Source organism: Hydra viridissima, unplaced genomic scaffold, assembly GCF_058129835.1.
Source record: "Hydra viridissima isolate aposymbiotic clone 2 unplaced genomic scaffold, HvirCarnegie_v1 scaffold_16, whole genome shotgun sequence".
Classification (NCBI taxonomy): Eukaryota; Metazoa; Cnidaria; class Hydrozoa; order Anthoathecata; family Hydridae; genus Hydra; species Hydra viridissima.
In genome coordinates this window covers 9,031,725-9,055,003 of record NW_028324315.1, presented here as the reverse complement: position 1 = coordinate 9,055,003, position 23,279 = coordinate 9,031,725, and the positions used below count along the sequence as shown (strand labels likewise).

Below are 23,279 nucleotides of genomic sequence, written 5' to 3'. Positions count from 1 at the left end.
GTTGCAAAGAAAATCAAAAATGGTTTGCTGCAGTCAGAAATGAACTTAACAATGGCTTTTTAAAGGTATAAAAGTAGTTTAAAAAAACTTTTGTTACTCTTTATAAAAGTTTGTTACAAATTTAAATCATGTGCTGTTTAATTTGTTTTGTTTCAGCTATTTTCAAAAATTTATTTCTTTACTTTTGCTGATGGTAAGAGGATTTTCTGATTTATAAAAAATATTTTATAAATCAGAAATATGTTGCAATGAAATATGGATGTAATTGATTAATCTCAAAACTGCTCTTTTTTTCAAGTTTTAATGTTTTTTTTAGGTCTATTCAAGCGTTATGTTGAATAAAGACTACAAAGCATTAAGAAAAGTATTTGGAGAAAGTAGTGCAATAGTATCTGGATTAGACACAATTTTAGACAACATTCATTCTTCGAGGATAAAAGATGTTAATGAATTTAAAAAAATGTTTTTCAATATCCTTAATGAGCTAAAGATACTGGTCAAAGAGATGCAAGTTGTTGACCTGTTAGATTGTTATATTTTCAAACAGGTCAACGAATTATTTGAACAGTACCTAAAGGTATGGTGTAATGTTTTTCTAATATATAAATATATGTTTTCATATTATTTTAATATGCAAGAACTTCTGAAATTTGATATGATATTATAATATTTATGAAACGTTCTAAACGTTATAAGTTTAGACATTTATAATAAATGTTTTTGTATAAGTACTTGAAAGATGTCTTCCCTTGGCATTCAGCTGATAAATCAGTTACTGCAATAGTTTCAAGCTCTGAATCCAATCAAGACCACGAGTTTTTAAAAAGGTATTTCATTTCTCTTTCTTTTTTTATTTAAAGATATTAATTGCAAAATATTCGTTAAATTCAAATACTAAATATAAATTAAGTTATTTAATCTGATTTCATCGACCAACAAAAAGAAATTATGGCAGGTTGGTTATTTTATTTTGTGTATTTAGCTGCTCATCCTCTGATTTACGACGATGTTTTATAAGAATATAAGGCAGACGGCAGAATAAAATTACAGGGCAGTAACGTGTGACATTTTATTTAGAAAAGCTGAAAAAGATGTGTTTGCTTGGCTTGCCTCCCCCTATCGTCAGCCGCCTAAATCTTGTAATAACGATCCAGAAGAAGAATCTGTTTTTGGTCCACAAGAGCTACCTGTTGCTATGAAAGGTCGGCTGTTAAAAAATCTAGCTAAAGATAACGTCGGTGTATGTAGGGGTTAAAATAATCTGTTAGATGTATTCATTATAAATAATCTATCATATATGTATTACACTGTAGCAAACCACTTTCATTATATAATGAAAGTGGTTTGCTACTGTGTTCACTTTTTATGAAATTTTATGAAGCTTTTGTTAAATAAATAGGGCTATGGCTGCTACATGTTTCGAATCGATGACTCTGATGTTGTTGATGCAACAACAAAAGGCAACGCTGCTAGATTCATCAATCATTCTTGTGAGGTATAATTTCGATTAAGCTTTATTTGAGTGGAAGAAATGAACGTCGCCTCGCCATCGTTTCGCATCATAACATAATTTTCACTTTTTTTTCAGCCAAATTGCTTCTCGCGTATCATATCTATAGATGGTTGTAAAAAAATTATTATATTTGCTCAAAAATGGTAAGTTATATTTTCTTAAAAATATTGCAAATGGTGTTTTACTACAAATTTTAAAGGAATTCGTATTTAAACGCAGGGTTACAGTCGGTGAGGAATTGACTTATGACTATAAGTTTGCGCTTGAGGACGACAAATTACCGTGCTTCTGCGGTGCCAAAAAGGTGCCGCAAATATCTTAATTAGCGAATAAAAGACAAATGCGTAAGATTAATTTTTTAATTCTAGATTTTTATTTTTGTTCTTGATAAATTAAATGTTAAGTGAATTTTTAATTTATGAAGATTTTGTAGTTTTTTTTTTTTTTAATATTTTTTGTTACTTCCTAATCATATGCAAATTCTTTTCAGATCCGAAAATAAAAAACTCAAAACGAAGAAATGCTGAAGAATTTAAACAATAAATTTGGCTCTTTACGTTTTTTCTCTAGATATTTAATCTGTTTTATACTAATATAAATATTCATGAAAGCTCATAAAGATTTAACATTTAAAACAGATATGTTTTACGTCGTGTGCCTCGTTTACCTCTTTCCAACTAAATTGCTATTTAGCAATAAAAATCAGTTTCAAAGCAGCGGTGCCTTATGGCATTATGGGATACTAAATTTTGGAGAACTGACACTTTTTTGTGACCTAATGGGTTTTTTTGGCATTTTGACACAAAAAAAATTAAAAATTCTTGAAAAAATGTTTGTTTTGTGAAAAAAGTTAAAATTAAATTTTACTCCTCGTGATTTTTAAGGTTTTCTATTGGTGATTTTTAAGGTTGGTACCTACCAAAAAGAAATAAAAGTTGAAATAAGACAATACACAACATATTTTTATATTTTTTCATTCAAAATAAATTATTTAGAAATAATTGAATTGAATCAACTCTTTTTGCCTCGGTTATTACTGAAAATATGTTTTAATGATAGATTGTAAACAAATTTTGGGAAAAAAGTTAAATTTAAATTTTACTTTTATTTTAAATTCTTACTTTTTTCTAATTCTTTCGATTGGTTGTGTCTTAATACCGCAGTAAATTAAATCCAACTGAAGAGCAGCACCGGTCAATTTTGACATGTCAACTTGTAAAAAAAAAAAGATCTGATTTTGAAAAAAGGTTTTTTAAAACTTTTTCTCTATTTATCATTTGTTTACTCATTTTAACCTGATAACTATGACAACCAACGTTTAATACAAACACAATCAAACAACAACATTTTAGCTTCATTGTGCAAAAATGAAATAAGTTAATTTCGAGTAATTAACAATTAAAGGCTGCTGAGATTAACCGTGTTCACTCCATAAACAGCTTCATCGTGTTCAATCGATAAACAGCTTCATCGTGTTCAATCGATAAACAGTTTTCTTTAGAGTTTTTAGAAATTCCCTACGAATTTTTAATACTCTAAGTTCCTAACGTGGGGAGAGAAAGAAATTATAAACATAATCTTTAAGCTTTACTCAACAAATTCGTTCGACGAAAAGTGGGAGACAGCCAAAACACTTAATGGACATGTTGCATGTACAGTTGCATGAAACGTAAAACAGTGGGCAGCGTTAAAGTTTAACACTTTTTGAATAACAATCAGAAACTCAATTCTAACACTGATAAAATGATAATAGAAAGAAATAGTTCATTGAGTATGATATGCAGCGATTCCTTTTTGTTTTTTTTTTTAAGTGACATTGTTTCATCCAGATGAGAGAGCCTTGAACAAATCGTTTTAATTGAATGAAGTTTTCATCTTATTTATTGTTACACATTTTTACGGACGTTAAAAATATAGCAATAGGAGGCTTCTTAAACCAATCAAATTAAGTTTTATTAGATACAAAGTTTCATTGCATATTTTAACTTAAACGCGATAAAGATTGCTTTGCAGATTGATAAAATGTGTCACGTGAAATAGGGGAGTTGTTTTTGATTTATGCTTTATATTTAGCTGCAAACCTTCAAATATGTTTTGTGGGCTGTGTTTGACCTATCAAAGTCCATCGCGTTGTTATCAACAAATAAAAAGTTGCATTAATATTTGATTTACTTTGGGTTAACAAAACCTTTTAGATTTATGATTGGTACGTTTGTCATATCGTGCTGATTTAAGTCATTTTGTCAACAACACATCGTCAACAACTTGTTTGAGACTTTTCACATGTTTTCATTTGATTTAAACTTTTACGCTGAGAGCTTTCACTGAAATACAAGTTTTTATGCTTTGACAACTCAAAATGACTGCGGAAAACGAATATTGGGACGTAATGGTGTCTTATAATTGGAAAACTGGTAAAGAATGCGCTAATTATCTATATAAAGTTTTGACTGAAAACGGTTTAAAGGTTTGGATTGATGAACAGAACATGGGCGGTGATTTAAAACAAGAAATGGCAGAAGCGGTAGCAAACTCCAAAGTTATTTTGCTGCTCATCTCAGAAGAATACAAGAACTCACATAACTACGAAAGAGAATACACGCATGCAGATGAGTGCCAGAAAAAAATCATACCTATTCAAGTTGAAAACTACCTGCCTCCCAAATCTTCCAAGTTAGCTCTTATTATATCAGGGAAGTTATATTATCAACTTTATGAAAATAAGGAAGAAAATATGAAAAAAATACTAAATGAAATTAGGACTCATATCGGGAAAAGTTGCTCGATCGAAGGTACGTAAAATTATTTTTATAAGAAACTTTATAAAGTTCTTTTGTGAATTAATTTATTGCATAACTGTTATTTAATTCCAACATCATTTCTCCTAATCTGATAGAAACTTTATCAGTTTCTCAGTTTTATATAGAACAGACCTTCTTTCAATTAGTTATTACTTAGGAGTTGAGTGATGTAAGCGAGCGCGCTCTCCTACATGTTTGTTTTGATTTTCTTTGTTGCTTCCAACTCTCCTCATTAGAGATAGTTTAATTTTGAAACGCAGGATTTAGAATGGTAGTAATAGGAGAATATCATTTTGGTTTTATATCAAGGCGTATTTCACGACACAATCCTGACTCAGACGACTAGCGCATCAAAAATTACGTTTAGCAGTTAATAATCTTTTTTACTAAAAAACTCGGCGTTAAACTTGAGTCATGTGCAACGTTTTATTATAAAACCGTCGTCCTAATCCTCTCTTAAGTCTCTTTGATTTCATTTTGTTTTTTTCTATCAAAAACTAAAAAACAGCGAACAGCAAATTGCTCACCGTTCCAAAATAATTTCTAAACAATCCTCAATAAAATTTTTGCGTGATAAGAATTAAAATGTTTTTGTATTTTAGAATTAACATTCCGACTCTCCGTTTTCGGACTTCTTTCTCCGACAAAAGCCTTCTGTTCACGTGATAATGAACTTAATCAAATTCATAAATACGTGGGTCAAACAAACGATTCAGGTAAATCAATCACGGTTTTAATTGGAATGTCTGGAATTGGAAAGACTCAGATTGCTAGAAAGTATGCAACAATTTACAACGACCACTTTGAGCGTATTGTGTGGGTGGATGCAGCATTTGACAAAATACAAGTTTCTGTGACTAATCTCTGTCACCAAATAGGATTAACCGTAAAAGATTCTCAAGGCGATCCGTTCGATATTGAAATAGTTTGTAGAAAAATACATCACTTTTTCGAAAATGAAAAAACGTTATATATTTTCGACAACGTGGATGATGAAAGTGTAAAGATATTTGAAAAATATGTGTCAAATAAAAAAAAGGCATTTACTTTAGTGACATCACAATTGAAGTCTTGGTCTGCCGATGTTAATCAAGTGCAAATTCATTCTTTCTCGCCTCAAGAAGCGTATCTTTTTGCAAAAAGTAGCATTAAGCAAATATTAACAAACGATGACGAAACACTAAAAGAAATAACCAAAGTGCTTCAATATCATCCGCTCGCCATTAATCAAGCCATTCTCTATATAAACAACAACAGCGTTTCTTTGCAGGAATATTTAGATCTTTTTCGATCGTATCCCTTCGAAATACTCGAGGAAAGTATCCCAACCGAAGCGCAAACAAAGTCTGTCATAACGTCAATTAACTTAGTATTAAATAAAATAGAAACATCGAATGAAAAATCACTAGATCTTTTAAACCATTTATCGTATTGTGATGGTCAACACATTACAAAAAAGTATATTCACAGTATTTCAAAACACCTGCAACTAAACGAAGAGCTTTTGATAAATAGAGCAATAAGATTATTAGTGAGTTATTCGTTGCTTGATCGTTTCGACGATGACAAAGACAGGTACACGATACACGAAATGACCCAGTTAGCATGTAAATGTGATCAAAAACGCAAAGAAATCACGGAAATATGCATAAAAAACATCGTCGATTTTTTGAGATTGCAATTGGAAGGCGTCAAAGAACACGTTGACGATGGGAAGCACTTCTATAACCATTTTATCCACATGTTTTATATTAACGAATCGAAAATGTGTGAGGGGTTCCATCTACAAAGTGAGAAAATCCAACGTTTTCTATCAAATAAAGGTATTTTTCAAGAAGCAATGAATATACTTAACACCATTCAAAAGTATAACACAAAATGTTATGGAGCTGAGAACGAAATAGTTTTAGATACGAAAAATAGTATAGCACTCTGTTTGTATAATATGGGAAAATATAATGAAGCTTTAGAAATTTATTATCAAGTTGATAAAATACAAACGGATATTTTAGGTATCAATCATCCATCAACATTGGATACAAAAAATAATATAACAATATGCGGATTCTGGGACATTGATACTTTTCCATACTTAAGGAATTCAAGATGGTATTGTGTTTTTAAAATGTAAAAATGTTATTAGATTTCCATCTCATTGTTAATATCATGCCGGAACCTGCAAAGAAGTATAAAACTGTATCTTTTTCGTAATTTATTCTAGACTGAAGAGTTGATCATAGTTCATAAATGTAAAGCATGGTTTTAGTTTGTAATGTCCAAGGGCTAGGGTGTGAATACCGTCTTGCAAGATGTGTCTTTTGTCATCGTTAGCGCTGAGTGCGACTTTGTTGATTTCTTCGGTGTAAATGTTATGCTGATGAGATCGGATAACGTTCATAGCTGCAAGCTTTTCATTTCCACTGAATAAGCAGTCTTTATAATCTTGATGAGTGATGTGTTTTTGAACGACTTTATTTTTAACCCCTTTGCATCTTTTCTCTTCTTTTTCATATGTTTTGTAAGAGTAGAGCTTAGGACGAAGCCCAACAAACTCTTTAATTTGCTTACCTGCAGTTTCATCTTTGAACTTACCTATAACCTTTTTATTTTTAAACCCAGCGTCAAATGCAAAGTTTTGAACAGCAGGATGATCTTTTGGAAATTCGCTCGTGTCAAATTTAGCTTCAATATCGTTAGCAATGTCTTTGTAAAAATCATCCGTTTCGATTTCATAGATGAGCGAGTCAGTATCAGTCATGAGTAGTTTCGCGCGATCTCCGTATTTAGGTTTGATATAGTCGTAATGATGCTCAAACATGAGAATTTTGCTTATGTCTAGAACGCTCAGTCCTAAGTAAACAGGCTTGTTGTAAAAGAGTTTTGTTCTTTTCATGTGAACCGCTGCAAGGTTTTCATCAAAAATGGTATTTCTATCATAGTTAGGTTTTCTTGACAATTTTAAGACTTCTTTTTTAGTGGTGACTAGTTTAATATCAACATGCTTTCGAATATTCTCCATGGTTTTTCCAAAGACAGAGTTATTCATGAGTTTAAAAAATTCTTTTTCAAATTCGTTTTTAGCTTTTGCTCTTAATGTGGTGTTGAGGTCAATGTATTGTTTCATGAAAGGTTCTTCTTCAAAGGTAATACCTCGATGAATTTTGGTAATGATCAATCCAAGTCGTTCATAGAGTTTTAGGTTTTCGTGATGAATGACATATTTCTCCTTGTTGTTTAAATTAGGAACGAGCTTTTCTACTTTTCCAATGGTTAGTCTTTCAGGAGCTAAAGGATAGTCGTTGTGTAAATCATGTAGGCTTTCGGGATAGGTTAAATCGACTTCGAGAATACAAGGCATGGATTTCCAATTGGAGAGTTCATCCTCAGCCATCCATCTGAATCCTCTAACAGGAAGAGGTTTGCACATAGCCCATCCATATAAATTATTTGCGTCTAAGTATTGAATGAATTTAGAAGGTTTTGAAGGATCATAGTCTGGCATGTATTTGTTGTTAGCAGTTCCATGTCGTTTGCTGATCATGCAAATTCCACCACGTATACCTTTTTCTATCATATTAAGCATATCAATATCAGACAGAAGCTCTAACTGAATTCCAGTTAGCTTTAACATAGCATCCCAAGCCAAACCAGGTGAGGTGTAATACCAAGCAGGGTCAAGCTTGTAATATTCCATGCAAGTGTCTCTGAAATTTTCAAAGACATCGGCAAGTATCAAGACGTCAGACATGTTGTACAGTTTTTGGTAATCTTTAAACGTTTTACATCCAAATACATTCCAAACGTTTTGCGCATGTGCATAGTCTTCACAGCTTATCCCCTCATCATTCAGTTTGGAATAGAATGCTTCAATAGGAGGCAATTGCGTTTCAGAGAACTTTTCAATCGAGTCCACCCAGTCATAAGGGTAAATACCTTTTTTTCTTAATAAATCAAACTTTTCTCCAGAGTAATATTGAGCAACGTTTTTGCATTGGTCGTTGTTTAGATTTTTAGCTAGATCTTCTAACTTGAAACTCATGAACCTGTAGCTGTCGATAAACCTTAGCTCTTTCCATACTTCCTGAAGTTTACCTTTCTTATCAGTAAATTCTCTCACTTTGATTTTTTTCGAGAAACTGATATATTTTTCTTCATTGTTGGGTATGCAATTAAGCTTTCCACCTAATTTCTTGATGAACAAATGGCTGTCATAGCCAGACAAATTATGTAAAATGATGGGTATGAATTTTGGAAGTTTATAATCCAAGTTGCATTTGTTATGAGCAGCTCCTCGATACTTTCCAGTCAAATGACAGTGGTCTAAGACTTTGTCACCGTTAAGGTCTTTTTCGCAAATATGACATAGGGTTGCAGATTCATAATCTTTCTCATCCTTAACAGTCATGACTTTCTTTTTTATTAAATCAATCTTGTTAAGAATCTTTATAAGATCTGATTCAAGCATGGTTATAAACTTTTGAGCCACATCGTCATCATCGCTTTCAGCTGTGTACATGACTGGTTTTCCCTTGTAAAGGTTATCGTCAAAGCATTTGATATAATAGCAGAAGGAGCTTGGTATGTGCTTTTGGTATTGTTTGGTGTATGACTCTTTATTATTATATTCAGTGTTATCCTCGATGGGTTTGATAAAACTTTCAAAGTCAGCAAATACAACGTATGGAACCCTCATAGACTTGTTATAGTTTTTAAACTGAACAGTCGTCCCTTCTTTAGGAAGTTCGATTCTTACTGAGGTGTTATCATAACAATAAGGTTGATGCTGTTGAAGCTTTTCTTCCTGGTCATAGCCTTGCAAGCAATTTCGACAATAATGTTGTTTTCTTTTACCTTTTGATGTTTGTGTAGACAATAACCTGCTTAAACTTTTAATAAGACAGTAATGGTCAGTGTCTTCGTTTGAAATAAACAACAAATCAACACAGTGCTTTCGATCTGTAAATTTAGATATTTTCAAAGGGTAAAGTTTTTCATTTTCATACCCAAAGACGTTAATGTTAATAGTTGGATTATTTTTCTCAAACTTTTTAATTTGAGCGATCTTGACAGGAAACTCCATTCCATCCCAATTCAGCTCTTCTGATTTTAAAATAAGATCATTGTCAATTCTTTCGTTATGCGTATTTTTCAGATTCAACGCTCGAGCGACTGACCATTTAAAGCATTGATCGTCCTTGTTTTCCATGTTGATGATCGCCTTTTTGTCTTTCAGCTCTTTAGGCAACTCCATGTAGGAAGAACCGCTAATAGGCTCATAATCAGTAAAGTTAATGTCCATCCTTAAAATCTTAGACAGGATACTATTAGAGCCTAAAGCATTGTATTTGACACTACTTTCCAAGACTTTCTCTTCCATCTCACCCATGAGCTCTCTTACACTTGTAGTCGTTAGAACAATCTCTGATCTTGATGAAAAGCTTGCTTCCCGAGTCACTTCTGCACCAGTCATCATGCTTACAGATTTCATTTCGCACGTTAAAATAATTCTTACTCTGGTGTTTCTCCCCCCTTCCATGGTTTGAATAGCAGACTCTCTCACCAAATTAAAAAAGGATGCAAGATCGTTATATCGAGAAGAAGGTCTATAAGAAAATTGTCTCATAGAACCCTCCGCTGAATGTTCAGTCATTTTAAACTTTACTGTAAATGGCTTTGGTTTTGGTACAGGTTGTTTATACTCTGTTTTTGATACAAGCGATTTGATAGACTGTATCTTTTTATCGATTTGTTTTGCTGATTTGCTTACCTTCTCCTTGACAACTTCAGGAACGTAGGGCTCTATCCATTCTTTAACATCATTAAACTTAGTTTTAACATAAGACACTACACTTTTTGTAACTTTTGTCAGAGTTGAAAATAAACCAGGTCTTGGTGTAGGAACCGGTCTAGGTGTAATAACGTTTGTTGAATCCTCGACTGATGTATCAAGAATAGAGGGTTCATCTCTTGTCGTCTGATTTTGCAAGAGAGAAGAAGGCTTGAATGAAATCAAGTCGCTAGACCTCGGTCTTGGAGCTGTCACAGGTCTTTTAGCTGCAGGACGAGGAGCTGGCACAGGTTTTTCAGATCCAACAACAATCCTTACTTTTGTCGGTTTTACAGAAACTTTTAGGCTTTATAGAAACTTTTGTCGGTTTTACAGAAACTTTTACAGGTGGTTGAACAAACCTCACCACGGTAGCATTAACAGGCAAAGGTCTTGCCTCAGTCGTTCGTCTACGAAGAGCAGCAGGAGCAGAGACAACTCTAGGAGGCTGCAAAGCCATTATAAGTTCCTCCTTTCTCATTTTAGAGTATCCTCTTATTTTCTCCTCTTTAGCAATTTCTTTTAATTCTTTCACAGTTTTACTTTCCATTTTTATTACGGAAAGATTTTTGTTTAAGCCACTTTCAATTTTTCGCTCTTTGGCGGTAGTTTTTGCTTTTTGCTTTTTAGCATCAGTTTTATCACCCATTTTATTAAGGGAAAGAAAATTTTTTTCGGTGCATTCAATTTTTCGCTCTTTAGCAATTAAATCTGGTTTTGAAGAATAGATACTCATTTTTATTATACCAAGATTTTCTTTAAGTCAATTCAATTTTTTTTAAATCTTGGCACACTTTCAGCATATTTTCTTCTTCGAAAAGTTTTTACCGTTTTTTTTAATTCTCCCGTGAAAAGAATTAAAAAATTATTTGGAAAGACGTGAATACATACTTTTAATCTCTCTAATATGTTCAGTGATTTTACGACAATTATTACGTCCGCTAGCATTTAGTTTCCAATTTGTTCCTATCAGGAATTTATTACGCAGATCAATGTCTTCTTTTATATTTCTGATCACTTCTTCAAAAGGTGCTACTTCAACCATTTCTTTGAAAATGATTCGATGTTCCTTTGGAAGTTTTCTTACGTTTTTTAGAAATTTAAGCAAACTTTTTGATTTAGCCGTATCAGAAGTTGACACAAAGCTATCATCAAGGGCATTTAAAAGATCATCCTTTTGCATGCTTTCCATCTTTTTATTTATGCCAAGAATTTTATTTAAGTCAATTTTTTAACATGTTAAAAGTTAAAAAATCAATTTTGCTGCTTTTTACGTTTTTCAAGCTTTTCAGAATTTAAAAATTCAATCTTGATTCCATCATCCACCTTTCCATCTCGACGCTCTAAATATCTCCATCCACGTCCAGTCCCTGCCATCGCTTTGTAAAGAGACTTGTATTCAGTCACCTCACCCGTTTCAATGTTGGTTATTCTCACAGTGATGGGTTTTTTCTTAACTAAACTAAGCCATTCCCATTTCGGATCAACAGGTTTTTTTTCTTTTGGAGGAGGCTTTACTTTTTTTTCTTTTGCTCTTTCTAAAATCTCATCTTTACTGATCAAATTATTTTCAACCGCAAGCATCATCAACGTTATTAAATCATCTGCTGTTTTACTAACGTCGTTTTCATTCAACAAATTTTTCAAATACGATGTTGTATATCTCATTTTTATTATACCAAGATTTTTTTTAAGTCAATTCAAAAATCATGATTCTTTAGAATACTCTCCAATGACTGGTCTTGTGTTTTTTATTGCTTTCACAAGCTCATCCTTTTTCATTTCCGAGTAACCTTTTATCGCATGGCTTTTACCTAATTCACGCAATTCTTTTACCGTTTTGCTATCCGTTTTTATTCAGATAAAAAAACTAATAAACAGCAGTCATGTTGGTTCCATCTGAAACAAATTTAAGCAGTTTGTCAGAAATAACCACTGCAAAAATAACGGTATTTGCAATAGTTGAAGTTCGAAATTTAAGGTTTACCACTAATTCAGCTGTTTCCGACGCCACTCTTTCTTTTTGCTTGCTGATATCCACAAAGAACAACGGATATAATTTTATATATTCAAGCAAGCTTAACCCAGATTGACAAACAAGTTCATTTGTACCGTAATATTTATCATCAAAAGAGAACGCATCTGAATAAGCCATGACCACTCTCTTTTCTCCAAAATTCAAGTCGTAATTGTAATTTGGATACTTTATTCCATTAACAGTCACGTAAAAATTGCTAACATCACAATGGTCAAATAGTGATGGATTAACTGTTTGACTGGAATTTCTGTTTGTCTGAAGTCCGAACAAGATAAATCTTGGAATGCTTTTGTCAGTAACTCTTCCAAGCGACCAGGTAAATTCTGTTTGACCGGCTGGAATAAGCTGTCTTTCACATTTGTTTGATTTATAAGCCACTTGAATGGGAATTTTTTGAGCTATTAAATTCATGAAATCAGTCTTTTTCGAAATATCCAATTCAACGCGAGGCATATAAAGTCTGAATTTTTTAAGGTTGATCATTCCTCCACTAACGCTCTCCGCTCTATAAATCGCATCATCACATTCTTTCTTTGTAAAGGTGATGGTATGCCTAAACCCATAAACAACTTTGTCATAGGTTTCGCAAAATCCAAAAATGTGCTTCAACGGAATTTTAAACGAAAAAGCTCCAACGGATGTAGTGTCTGCAAACAAGTGGTCTCGTCTAACATTGAATCCTGAATTTCCAACAAGATTTGACGTATCCATATACCACATCTGTTTTAATCCATCAGCAAACTGAAATCCATAAGGATATTTCATCAATCCAAGTATGGTGGTGGCTGGACCTGGATACATCACTCTTTCCACTTGCTCTCCCGACAAGTCATAAGTCACATCATTAAACAAATACATCAAAGCGTTGTTCACCAGTGCAATGTTGTCTTTAGCATCGTAAAAGGTTCCATCGCTCTTTTTCAACACTCCTTCAATAAGAATGTAAGCCTCTGATGGTACTGTTTGAATCGATTGACAGTCAATCTCAAAAGTAATCGTGCCTGAAGAATTTAAATCGAGATTGGTTGGAAGGTACTCAAAAAAATCAACTTTTTCAATACCAATATCATACTCTGGGTTCTCAGTAACTCTTAATCGCTCAGTACTTATCATTTTTTATATAATAAAAAAAATTATTTAATTCATTTAAATGTCTCTCATTGCAAGACATTGCAAGTTTATAACAAGTCATCGCAATAGAATGCTATCTTCATACTATTTTCATGCCCTGCCCCATTTTCACCAGGTCTTGAATTCGAATCGCGTTCTTTTTAGACATTTTCTTAATTTGAATAGATGAACCAGTCTTTAATTTTTCAATGGTCTTTTTACCTTTATCAATAGCCACATCTTTAGCAGCGGAGATGGCTGAAAGGGCTAACTCTGTCCCAGCAGATTTTGCAGCTGTAATCGCTTCTTGCCCAATTTTACTTGTTGCAGCATTTTTAAGCAAATTCACTGTTGCTTTTGACACACTTGACGCAGCTGCTCTTTTCATGAAATTTTTAATCATGTCTACAATACCACCTCCACCAACAACGTTCTTTTTCACATATCTTCTTTTGTTCACAATGAGCATTTTTTTTAAATAAAACAATTTTTTTTAAATAATTTTATCAATAGTGCTCATTAACGATTTATATTCCTCTTTATTAATCTCTCCTTGTCTCAACAGCTCATCGCAAATAGCAACAGCCACATTTCTTGACTCTTTATTCCCAGCATGCCATGCAGCAATACTCAATTCAAGCTTTTCCACCAACGCATTAGGATCGCTCGGAAGAATAATGACACCACTACCTTTTTTACCTTTTTCAATACGCATCATTTTTTCCCAAATAGGAGCAATAAGTTGCTGATACTTTGGTCTTCTTGATGATTTCGGTTTATGCGGTTGCGAATCAGATCTTATAGCATCACTATCCATTAAAATTTTTTCATAATTTTGCAAATCTTCATCGGTATAGCTCTTTGGTATTGTTAATTCAGTCATCAGTTCCCAAAGACCTTTTGTTCCATTATACTTTTCTTCACCGACAATGATATCATTTCCATCTATTTCAACCTCCATTTTTCCAATGTACATTTTATCTCCAACTTTGTTCACTTCAAAAGGCATTTTGGATACAAATTTTCCTTTAAGCATCTTTTCATTGCTCTCGATGATGGGTTTAAATAGCTTGCTCACATCAGCTTGAAAATTCGTATCTGAAATGTTGTCATTAATTTCTTTCACAATTTCATCCCTTTTATTCAGGTCTTGTATTTTAAAGAAAAACATCTTTTTAAAATACGTGGAAAAAAAAACATAAATTGGTTTTTACGACTACGTTGATCCTTTCTTAAAATACGTGGAAAAATACATAAATTGGTTTTTACGACTACGTTGATCCTTTCTTAAACAAATTGTTAAACGTTTGAATCGCGTCTTCTCGTCCTTTTTGGATCAAGTTTTCTTTAGTAACTTCATCTATCCCCTTTTTGGTTTTGGTTCGTATTTCCTCCATCAAGGATTTAAATTTTTGAAGCTCATCAATAATCAATTGAAACTCTGAATCGTTTATTTTTCCATCCATCAACGCTTTGGAAATGTGCTCGCTAATCGTATTCAATTTCGACTCTGCCAACACTTTGATCTTTTCATGCTTCTCTGCTTTTAATGCTAGTTTTTTGTTGACTTGTCCTCCTACAATGGATAAAAACCCCATTCCAATAGCCACACCTTCACACGCAATTGCAACAGGGGCAGCAGCGATGGTTGATAAAAGACCAATTCCAGTCACACCCAAAGCAATGCATAAGGTTTGGATTGTATTATCTACATTAGAAATGATCCTAAACACGCGATGGTACTTTTTGCTTAGATGAACTCGCTTTGCTTTTTCACTCTCTATCTCTTTCTGAATCTCGCTTATTTTATGAAGCCTATAAACATGCCCTTCATCTACAGGAGCTGATGGAAGAACTGGATAAAGTTTTTCATTCAATATTTCCATTTTTTATTAATAAAAAAACTATTTTAAATCAATATAGTTAATCTTGCAAAGTTTTTCTCCTTTTTTAACGGTGACTTCCTTGTTGTTATAATTGTGTATGGTTATAAATATCTCATCCACAGACTCGGAAAAAATAGCATCGTTTTTGAAATAATTCAATTGGTTGCTTATTTTATCCATCAAAGTGACGACAGCAATTCCTTTGTCTAATTGTAAACCTACAGACAACGATATCTGCTTGTGAGATACAGGAGGAAATTTAATGTCTTGTTGAGCAAAAATCTCATATTGTTTGTTAACGTTGAAATAAGGTGGATGATCTAACGTTTTCGTCGACACAATAATGTTGTTTGGTTTTCTTTCCTCCAACTCTCTAACCCTCTCTTCCAAAATTTTTAATTGCAAATCCAAACTATGAACTTCTGCTGAGGCAACATTTCTAAAAAACTTGTGAGGAGCATGCATTTTACATATTAAAAATAAATTTTTTAGATCATTTTATTCTTTATATGTGAGGAATAAAATGATTATCGTTTTAAGCAGCAGAAGCACACACTCTATATTCATCCTTTTTAAAACCTTCAATCAACGCCTCAATCTTTAATCTATTTCTTTTCTCCTCCTCATCATTGATGTAAATGATAAAGTTGTTTCCACCCGTTTCATTACGCATATCTTCTAACAATTCATTATATATATAATCATCATATTCATTTTGTTCTTCAACACTCATCGAATTGTAATCTAAAACTATAGTATCATTGTAAGGTCCATTGTAAGGTAAATCTTCAGGATCAACATCTTCTGAACTAGGCAAACTAAATACAGCAGCTTCGTCTAAAACATTAAAATCATCATCGCTTAAATAATATCTTTCCATAAATTCTTGCGTAAATTTTTCAGTATATTCTTCCATAAATTGTTCATAAATTTCTTCTATTTCATAAGTAAATTCATCTCTCTCTATCAACTCTAACGCATATTCTTCAAGACTAGTAATTTCTTCCGGCGTTGGAGGTTCTATCCTTTCATTCATTGCATTTAGCCGTTCTATCATCGCACGCTGATTTTCTGACATACTCATTGTTATTTTTTATATGAAAAGAAATTTATTTAACTCAAAATTCAAATTTTTTTTCTTATCATACAAAAACAGCGTGTCTATTTTTGCAAACTTAACAATTCATTATTATCTACCCATGAATTAAACGAGTCTGGATATCCTAACCATTTGACTAACGACTTGCTCTTGGTTTTGCGAATGATTTTTTCAATTCTAAATATGTCTTGATTGGTCTTTTGCATCTCCTGCTCGTAAAATGTACCTTGAATTTCTTCACCGTTAGCATCAGCGATTTTATACGTGGGTGGATTCGTATACTGAACATTTGACACGGTAAAAACCTCTTCAGTCCATCTCGGTGTATACCCCTTTTCAAAATGAGACTTCTTTTTTACAATTCGCACTTGATCACCCATGGAAAATTTTGGTTTTGCTGGTAATGTTTGATCCTTTCCATACAGACTCCACCAGACCCTACCTTTATTCTTTTCATCGCTAGCTTCCACTGGTGTCATTTTAATAGAAGAGTGCTTTGTGTTGTTGTAATTTTTCACCATCTCATCTAATACGTCGATGTATTTATTAGTGTTGTTAGCTGAAAAATATTTAAACATTCTCTCTTTCATTGTTCTATTCCATCGTTCAACAACAGAACTTTTTTCTTCATTTTCAGTGGAATACAGTTGCACACCCAACGCTCTCACATGTCTGTTGTAAAACTCTTTTCCTTTGTCTACCCACAATTTGACGCATTTTCTTTCTGTGAAAATCTTTTTCAACGCTTCAGCCACTTCAAGACCTGTTTTGCTTTTTAACGGAACAATCCATCCATACTTTGAAAACACGTCGATCACCATGAGCAAATATTTTACCCCGTTGTTGAATTTTGAAAACGATTGCATGTCTACCAAATCAGCAGCCCATATCTCATCAATGTCGTTCACAATCACTTTTCTTTTCTTAAAATGATGAATCACCGGTTTATGAAGCTCCTCTGCAAGTTGATCCGTCCATTTCAAATCACTCACACCCAATCCGAATTTAGCTTTGGCTTTGATGATGGGTTCGATGATTTTTCGCTCGCTTATTTCTCTCTGAGTAGGGTTTGGAATGGAGTTCATTTCTTCAAGCATCATTCGATCTGCTACATTTCTGCTTTTAACATCGTTTAAATATTTATAAGCTAAATCGTGGTGGTATGCTGCATTGTCTACTCTATCCACCGGTTTGCTCCACTCTTGATACATGTCTGTGGAAGTAAGCCTTTTGTCTAAATTGGTTCCCGGTCCAGCAAAATTCATCCCTGGAATGTGCATTTCTCCTGGAAACTTTGCCCATGGAAGCTTTATTTTTTTTGAAAAATTGTTGATCGATTCCACCAAGTCTCCTCCTTTTGCAGCCGAAACAAACTTGCATTTTGTTATCCCACAAGAGTCGCAAGTTCCTTTAAGCATATTTCTATTGTTTTTTGTGATCTCGTTTTTCAAGTGAATGGTTTCAGTCTCTCTTTTGCATTTAACGCAGTACATTTTAACATAAATAAAAACTTTTTTAATATAAAAAATATGGAAGTGATGAAATTGTCGTGTAAAATTGGAAAAACCAAAAGAAACAACAGCAAGCTTTTACCGAGAAGCATTCGAGGAATCATTGTTGGAAAGTCTGGATACGGAAAAACAACGTTGCTACTCAATTTACTTTTAAGACCTGGATGGCTAGATTACAATCATTTGCAAGTGTTTGGAAAATCTCTTTTTCAACCGGAATATAAAATACTCAAAAGCTCGTTCGAAAATAAACTTCCTAAAAAGGATATTGTTGATTTGTTAACGGATGATGTACAAGACGAAATGGAAAAATTGAATTTAATCCATGAAGATGTTATTAACGATCTTTCAAAAAAATATTCCAACAATGATGATATGGAATGTCAATTTTTCGAAACAGCAGACGATGTACCTGAACCTGAAGATCTTGATTCATCCAAAAACAATTTAATGATCTTTGACGATTTGCAATTGACTAATCAAAACAAATGTGAAAAATACTACATCCGAGGAAGGCACTCTAACGTCGACTGCTTTTACCTCGCTCAAAACTATTTCGAGATTCCAAGACATACCATTAGAGAAAATGCTAACTTTATTTGTCTCTTTAAACAAGACCAAAAAAGCGTTAATCACATTTATCAAGATCACGTTTCCTGCGATATGAAAATAGAAGATTTTAAAGCCTTTTGCAATCATTGCTGGAATGAACCTCACGGATTTGCTGTCATTGATCTCTCTTCTAAAAAGAACGAGGGAAAGTACCGAAGCGGGTTTGATGATTTTTTATTTTTCTAAAACAATTTAAAAAATAATTATTATTTTAAAAATGACAGGTATAATCATCGGTGTAGATGGAAAATCAAGTGTTATCACTACTGAATTTTTGGATAAAATCGTTTTTGACGAAGGAAAAAGTTATGAAATGGCTTTTCTCGGTCTTGAGACTTACAACAGCATTCCAAATGTAAACAGTAAAAACAATTCTTTCAAATACAGCATGGACAATGGAGCTCATTGGGAGAACATTAACATTCCATCAGGAAGCTATGACATTAAAGACATCAACAATTATTTACAAAAGACCGTCTCAAACACAATAAAAAATTATGCGTCTCAAAGCGCTAGCTACGTCACAGCAAATAAAATCAGCTACTCTCCCGATAACATAAAAATCGGATCCAATTTAAGCACTTTAAAATCAACCATCACACTTGGAATGAATTATTTGATGGATTTGAACGTGGAAAACAGCATCGCATCAGTTTTAGGGTTTACTAAAAGAAAATTAAATTCCAATTCCGAATACGAGTCGGATCAAATCGTTAGAATTTCAAGCATTAGCACCATCAGAATCGTTAACAACGTTATCGGATCATCCTATATTAATGGAACCCAACTCAATTGCATTTACTCCTTTTATCCAAATGTTAGTCCTGGCTATAAAATCATTGAGAGACCAATGCATTTGATTTATCTTCCTGTTAAACTGTTTGAAATTTCAACAATGGTTACTCGCATCATTGATCAGAATGGAGATTTGGTTGATTTTCGTGGAGAGGATATTGCAATACGATATCATATTCGAGAAGTGAAATAAATAATTTTTAATACATAAAAAATGAGCAATTATCAAAATATCAAAATTAATATCTCGCAGAGCCAATCTGATAAAATTAAAAAAGCCATTCAAGACAAAACCGATACTAGCATTAAGCTTTCTCATCAAGACTTGAACGGTAAACATGTTCTCGCTATCACTAATGCGCAATTGAATAAAATTAGAAAAGCGTATGAAGCTGGTAAAGGAGTCACACTCAAACTGAGCAGAAAACAATTATCATACAACTCGAAAGTTGAAGGTGGATTTATCGGAGCTCTTTTACCGTTATTAGGTATGATAGGCAGCACTCTTGCTACAAGAGTAGTCCCAGCTCTAGCTACTGGATTGTTAGCAGGTGTAGGCTCTTCTGCCGGTTCTGCTATGGTTGATAAAATTGCTGGAAGAGGTCTTTTTTACATGAGCAAAAATGGGAAAGGAATGAAGATAAAAACTTTAGGTGGAGAAGGATTGTTTATCACCCCATGGACTAAAAATGTTTACGGTGATGGACTCTTCATTAAAACTGGAAAAGGCTATCAATCTGCTGGAGCTGGATTATTACTCGGACCTAACTCACCCTTTAATAGTATACCCTTTTTAGGTGCTATTCTATGAAAATCGCTTGTTAAAAAATTCGGATAAACTTTTTAAGAAATTAAAAAAAAAAATGATTGACTTTCAATGGATTGATGTAGAAGGAATTGTTTTACCTAATGAAGCTTTAACTAACTTTCAATTGATAAAGGCTGCTAAACAGTTAAAATTAAAAAACTTTCAAGGTGTGTTTGTCAGGGATGAGTTACCAAAAAAGCCAATGAAAAAAGAATGTGGAATCGTGAATACGGGAGATTCAAGCACTGGTGGATTTCATTGGGTCTGTTGGTATAAAGACGGAGACAAAAAATACAGTTTTGACTCTTATGCCCAGCCTCCTCTTGTCGAGCTCGTTGACTATTTGAAAAGCCCTGTTTATTATAACAGCGAGAGAGTTCAGTTTGGTGATACGTCTTATTGTGGTCATTTGTGTCTTTACATCTTAAAAAAATTGAATGAAGGTCTTGACTTTCAAGAAGTTATCAATACCTTGTGGTGAAATTTTTAAAGAATAAATTTTTTTTAAAAATAACAAACCATGAACGTTATCCGATCACATCAGCATAACATTTACACCGAAGAAATCAACAAAGTCGCACTCAGCGCTAACGATGACAAAAGATACATCTTGCAAGACGGTATTCACACCCTAGCCCTTGGACATTACAAACTAAAACCATGCTTTACATTTATGAACTATGATCAACTCTTCAGTCTAGAATAAATTACGAAAAAGATACAGTTTTATACTTCTTTGCAGGTTCCGGCATGATATTAACAATGAGATGGAAATCTAATAGCATTTTTACATTTTAAAAACACAATACCATCTTGAATTCCTTAAGTATGGAAAAGTATCAATGTCCCAGAATCCGCATATTGTAGTAGTAATATAGCAGTCTGTTTGAGTGATATGGGAAAATATAATGAAGCTTTAGAAATTTATTATCAAGTTGAAAAAATACGAACGGATATTTTAGGTATCAATCATCCATCAACATTGAATACAAAAAAAAATATAGCAAACTGTTTGAAACGGAGAGATATGGAAAATCGAAATTGTCAACTATTTTAATCGTTTTTCTAAATGCCGATTTGAAATGAAATTTAATTTATTTGACTTATTTAAGTTTATTTATTAGAAATGTGTTAATAGATTTATATGATTTTAAACCTTTTTTTATCGGGAGTTCTTTATCCAATGAATGATAAAAAAAGTTTGAAGATGATAGAAGTTGTAAGAAAGTAAAAATATAATGGAAGGAATTCATAAGAAAAAATGAATATCTATTGAGTTAATGAATGAAGTTTGCAAATGAATGAAAATTCGTTCGAAAGAGTTTCAAATTAGTAATAGTTTTTTTACAGCCAGAAAAATAGAAGCGTGAAGTTTCAAACCCTTGGGAGAAGTTTTAAATAAATTTCGAATGATGTTTTATGTAAAAGTAAAATATAAAATTAAAAGTTCTATAGTTTTTTTTTATAACTTTGTTAAACTATTAAATTTTTTGTTTCGGGAGCATATAAAAGTTCGTAACATTTAATTCAATTATATAAATGTCATAACTAATTACAATTAATTATTTTTCTCAAAATTAAGCTTGACGTCAAATAAGTATGAGGCTGGCAAAATTAATTGCTCTTTTAAGTCAGAAGTGAACGCATGCAAGTGTCAATATCAGAATTAACGGAAAAAAACGCCTGAAAAAAATGTACGCGCCATCTGAAAATTAAATCAGATAACTATCATTTTACAAAACATTCAAGCATATCCACATCCGTACGCATAATGTCATTAAAAACCCAAAACCCTTCACAAAAGCCTTACAATTAAAAATGTGAAAAATATATTCGAAAAAACAATATTAGTCACACAAATGTATCGATCGGATCGCTAGTTTCGGCAGTGGCGGATTAAGACTTTTCGGGGCCCGGGGCTATTTAAAAGTAGGAGGCCCCGTTCCACTAACAACGACAAAAATGAGTAAAACAAAGACTTTCTTCAAAACGCTATCACTGATATTTATTTTTATACAAATTTTATATTTATTTTATTGAATTAAGTTGAGTGATTTTTTTCTGCTTTTCTTCCCCGCAAACTCTGCAATCACCTCGCTGAAATCCAAAGTTTCTAATAATTTTGACTCAATAGTTAATCTTGCTATATTACTTAAACGACTATGGACCATTATTGATCGTTGCATGTTCTTAACTTTTTTAAGAGTAGAGAATGATCTCTCAGCCTCGCAATTTGTTATGGGAATAATTTGAAACAAGCGATATGCTATATAAACATTTGGAAATACATCAATAATATCGGTTTCAACAAACCAATTTAAAACATGCAGAGGAATCAATGTGTTTTCAGTCTCAGATTTATCTTTTTTATGCGAAAAAAAAACCGGAGGCTGCAACTTTAATAATGTTACAAAGTGTTCTATTTCAAATATGAAACTATCTTCTAAATCATTTGAGTATACAATTTTTTTCGCGCTAAATTAACAAAATAACAAAATATAACATAACAAAACATAACAAAATACACATCCAGTGGATTCAGAAAACATTGACCATTTTCGGTCACACTTTTCGCCATTATTCATCACTTTTTGAAAATATTTAACCGAATAATATCTGTACTGGTTTTTGAACATCCGCTTCGAAGATTCGATATTAGAGTCTTTATTTTGAAAAAAAGCATACCCCTTGTTTAAATACTTCATACGTTCATTTTCCTTTAATTGTAATGGCCATAAGCCAGGGTCTTCGCGTAGAGTGGTATCTAGGAAAAAAAATCATGATAAATAAGCCTAATAAAAAAATAATAAGTGACAATTTATAGAATAAAAATATCAACTGCCTAAAAAGTAAATTGTTTGTTTAGCAGATGTTAGAGGTGTCATTAAAGATAGTAAAAATTGGAGTACCTGAGTCAAGCTCATTATTATGCATTGTAGATTCAACACTTTCAACTTCTTGAATTTCATTTGAAGAACCTTCGCAGGCTAACTCATTTTCCGTGTTATTGTTTTCATCTTTTCTTTCATTGTTTTTATTATTATCTACAGTTTGTGGAAATTGCATATTAGTTTGGTTTGATGAAAAAAAATTTGTCATTTTCGGAAGTTTAGCTACCATTTCCTCTCTCTCTTTCTTCAATCTTCTTTTAGAAGCTCCACTTTCATATTTTCTTCGCATTTTAGTTATAACTGTATAACCTGAAAAGTGCTAAACTGTTCTTTTTTTCTCTTTCACGAATTTAGCGCTTCAGCTATTAAATGCATTCACACAAAAACT

At 32.7% G+C, this 23,279-nt stretch overlaps 3 protein-coding genes and 1 pseudogene across 4 annotated transcripts in view; 2 read left to right on the top strand and 2 right to left on the bottom strand.

The window, feature by feature from the left end:
* Nucleotides 1-23,279, top strand: part of LOC149877959 (uncharacterized) — a 222,343-nt gene that overhangs the window by 45,499 nt on the left and 153,565 nt on the right. The window lies entirely within an intron of this gene.
* The window catches only part of LOC149877968 (uncharacterized), a 56,219-nt pseudogene that overhangs the window by 12,615 nt on the left and 20,325 nt on the right, over nt 1-23,279 (bottom strand).
* LOC149877974 (uncharacterized) lies at nt 3,755-6,862 on the top strand. The gene is made up of 2 exons (XM_090074126.1): nt 3,755-4,305; nt 4,917-6,862. The coding sequence occupies exons 1-2, from the start codon at nt 3,873-3,875 to the stop codon at nt 6,443-6,445; spliced, it is 1,962 nt and encodes a 653-aa protein (XP_089930252.1). The 5' UTR covers nt 3,755-3,872; the 3' UTR covers nt 6,446-6,862.
* Nucleotides 20,653-23,180, bottom strand: LOC149877973 (uncharacterized). Its single transcript, XM_090074264.1, has 4 exons — nt 22,910-23,180; nt 22,514-22,764; nt 22,094-22,396; nt 20,653-20,697 (listed from the first exon to the last, which is right to left on the bottom strand). The coding sequence occupies exons 1-4, from the start codon at nt 23,178-23,180 to the stop codon at nt 20,653-20,655; spliced, it is 870 nt and encodes a 289-aa protein (XP_089930390.1).

What these genes read in the sequence shown, in the direction of transcription:
- LOC149877974 (XM_090074126.1), top strand. Translation starts at nt 3,873, where the DNA reads ATGACTGCGGAAAACGAATATTGGGACGTAATGGTGTCTTATAATTGG. An exon ending in GAAAAGTTGCTCGATCGAAG is followed by an intron (nt 4,306 to 4,916) that starts GTACGTAAAATT and finishes TTTGTATTTTAG; the next exon opens with AATTAACATTCCGACTCTCC.
- LOC149877973 (XM_090074264.1), bottom strand. Translation starts at nt 23,180, where the DNA reads ATGCGAAGAAAATATGAAAGTGGAGCTTCTAAAAGAAGATTGAAGAAA. An exon ending in CTGGATGTGTATTTTGTTAT is followed by an intron (nt 22,397 to 22,513) that starts GTTTTGTTATGT and finishes ACATTATTAAAG; the next exon opens with TTGCAGCCTCCGGTTTTTTT. An exon ending in AAACTTTGGATTTCAGCGAG is followed by an intron (nt 20,698 to 22,093) that starts GTGATTGCAGAG and finishes AATTTATTCTAG; the next exon opens with ACTGAAGAGTTGATCATAGT.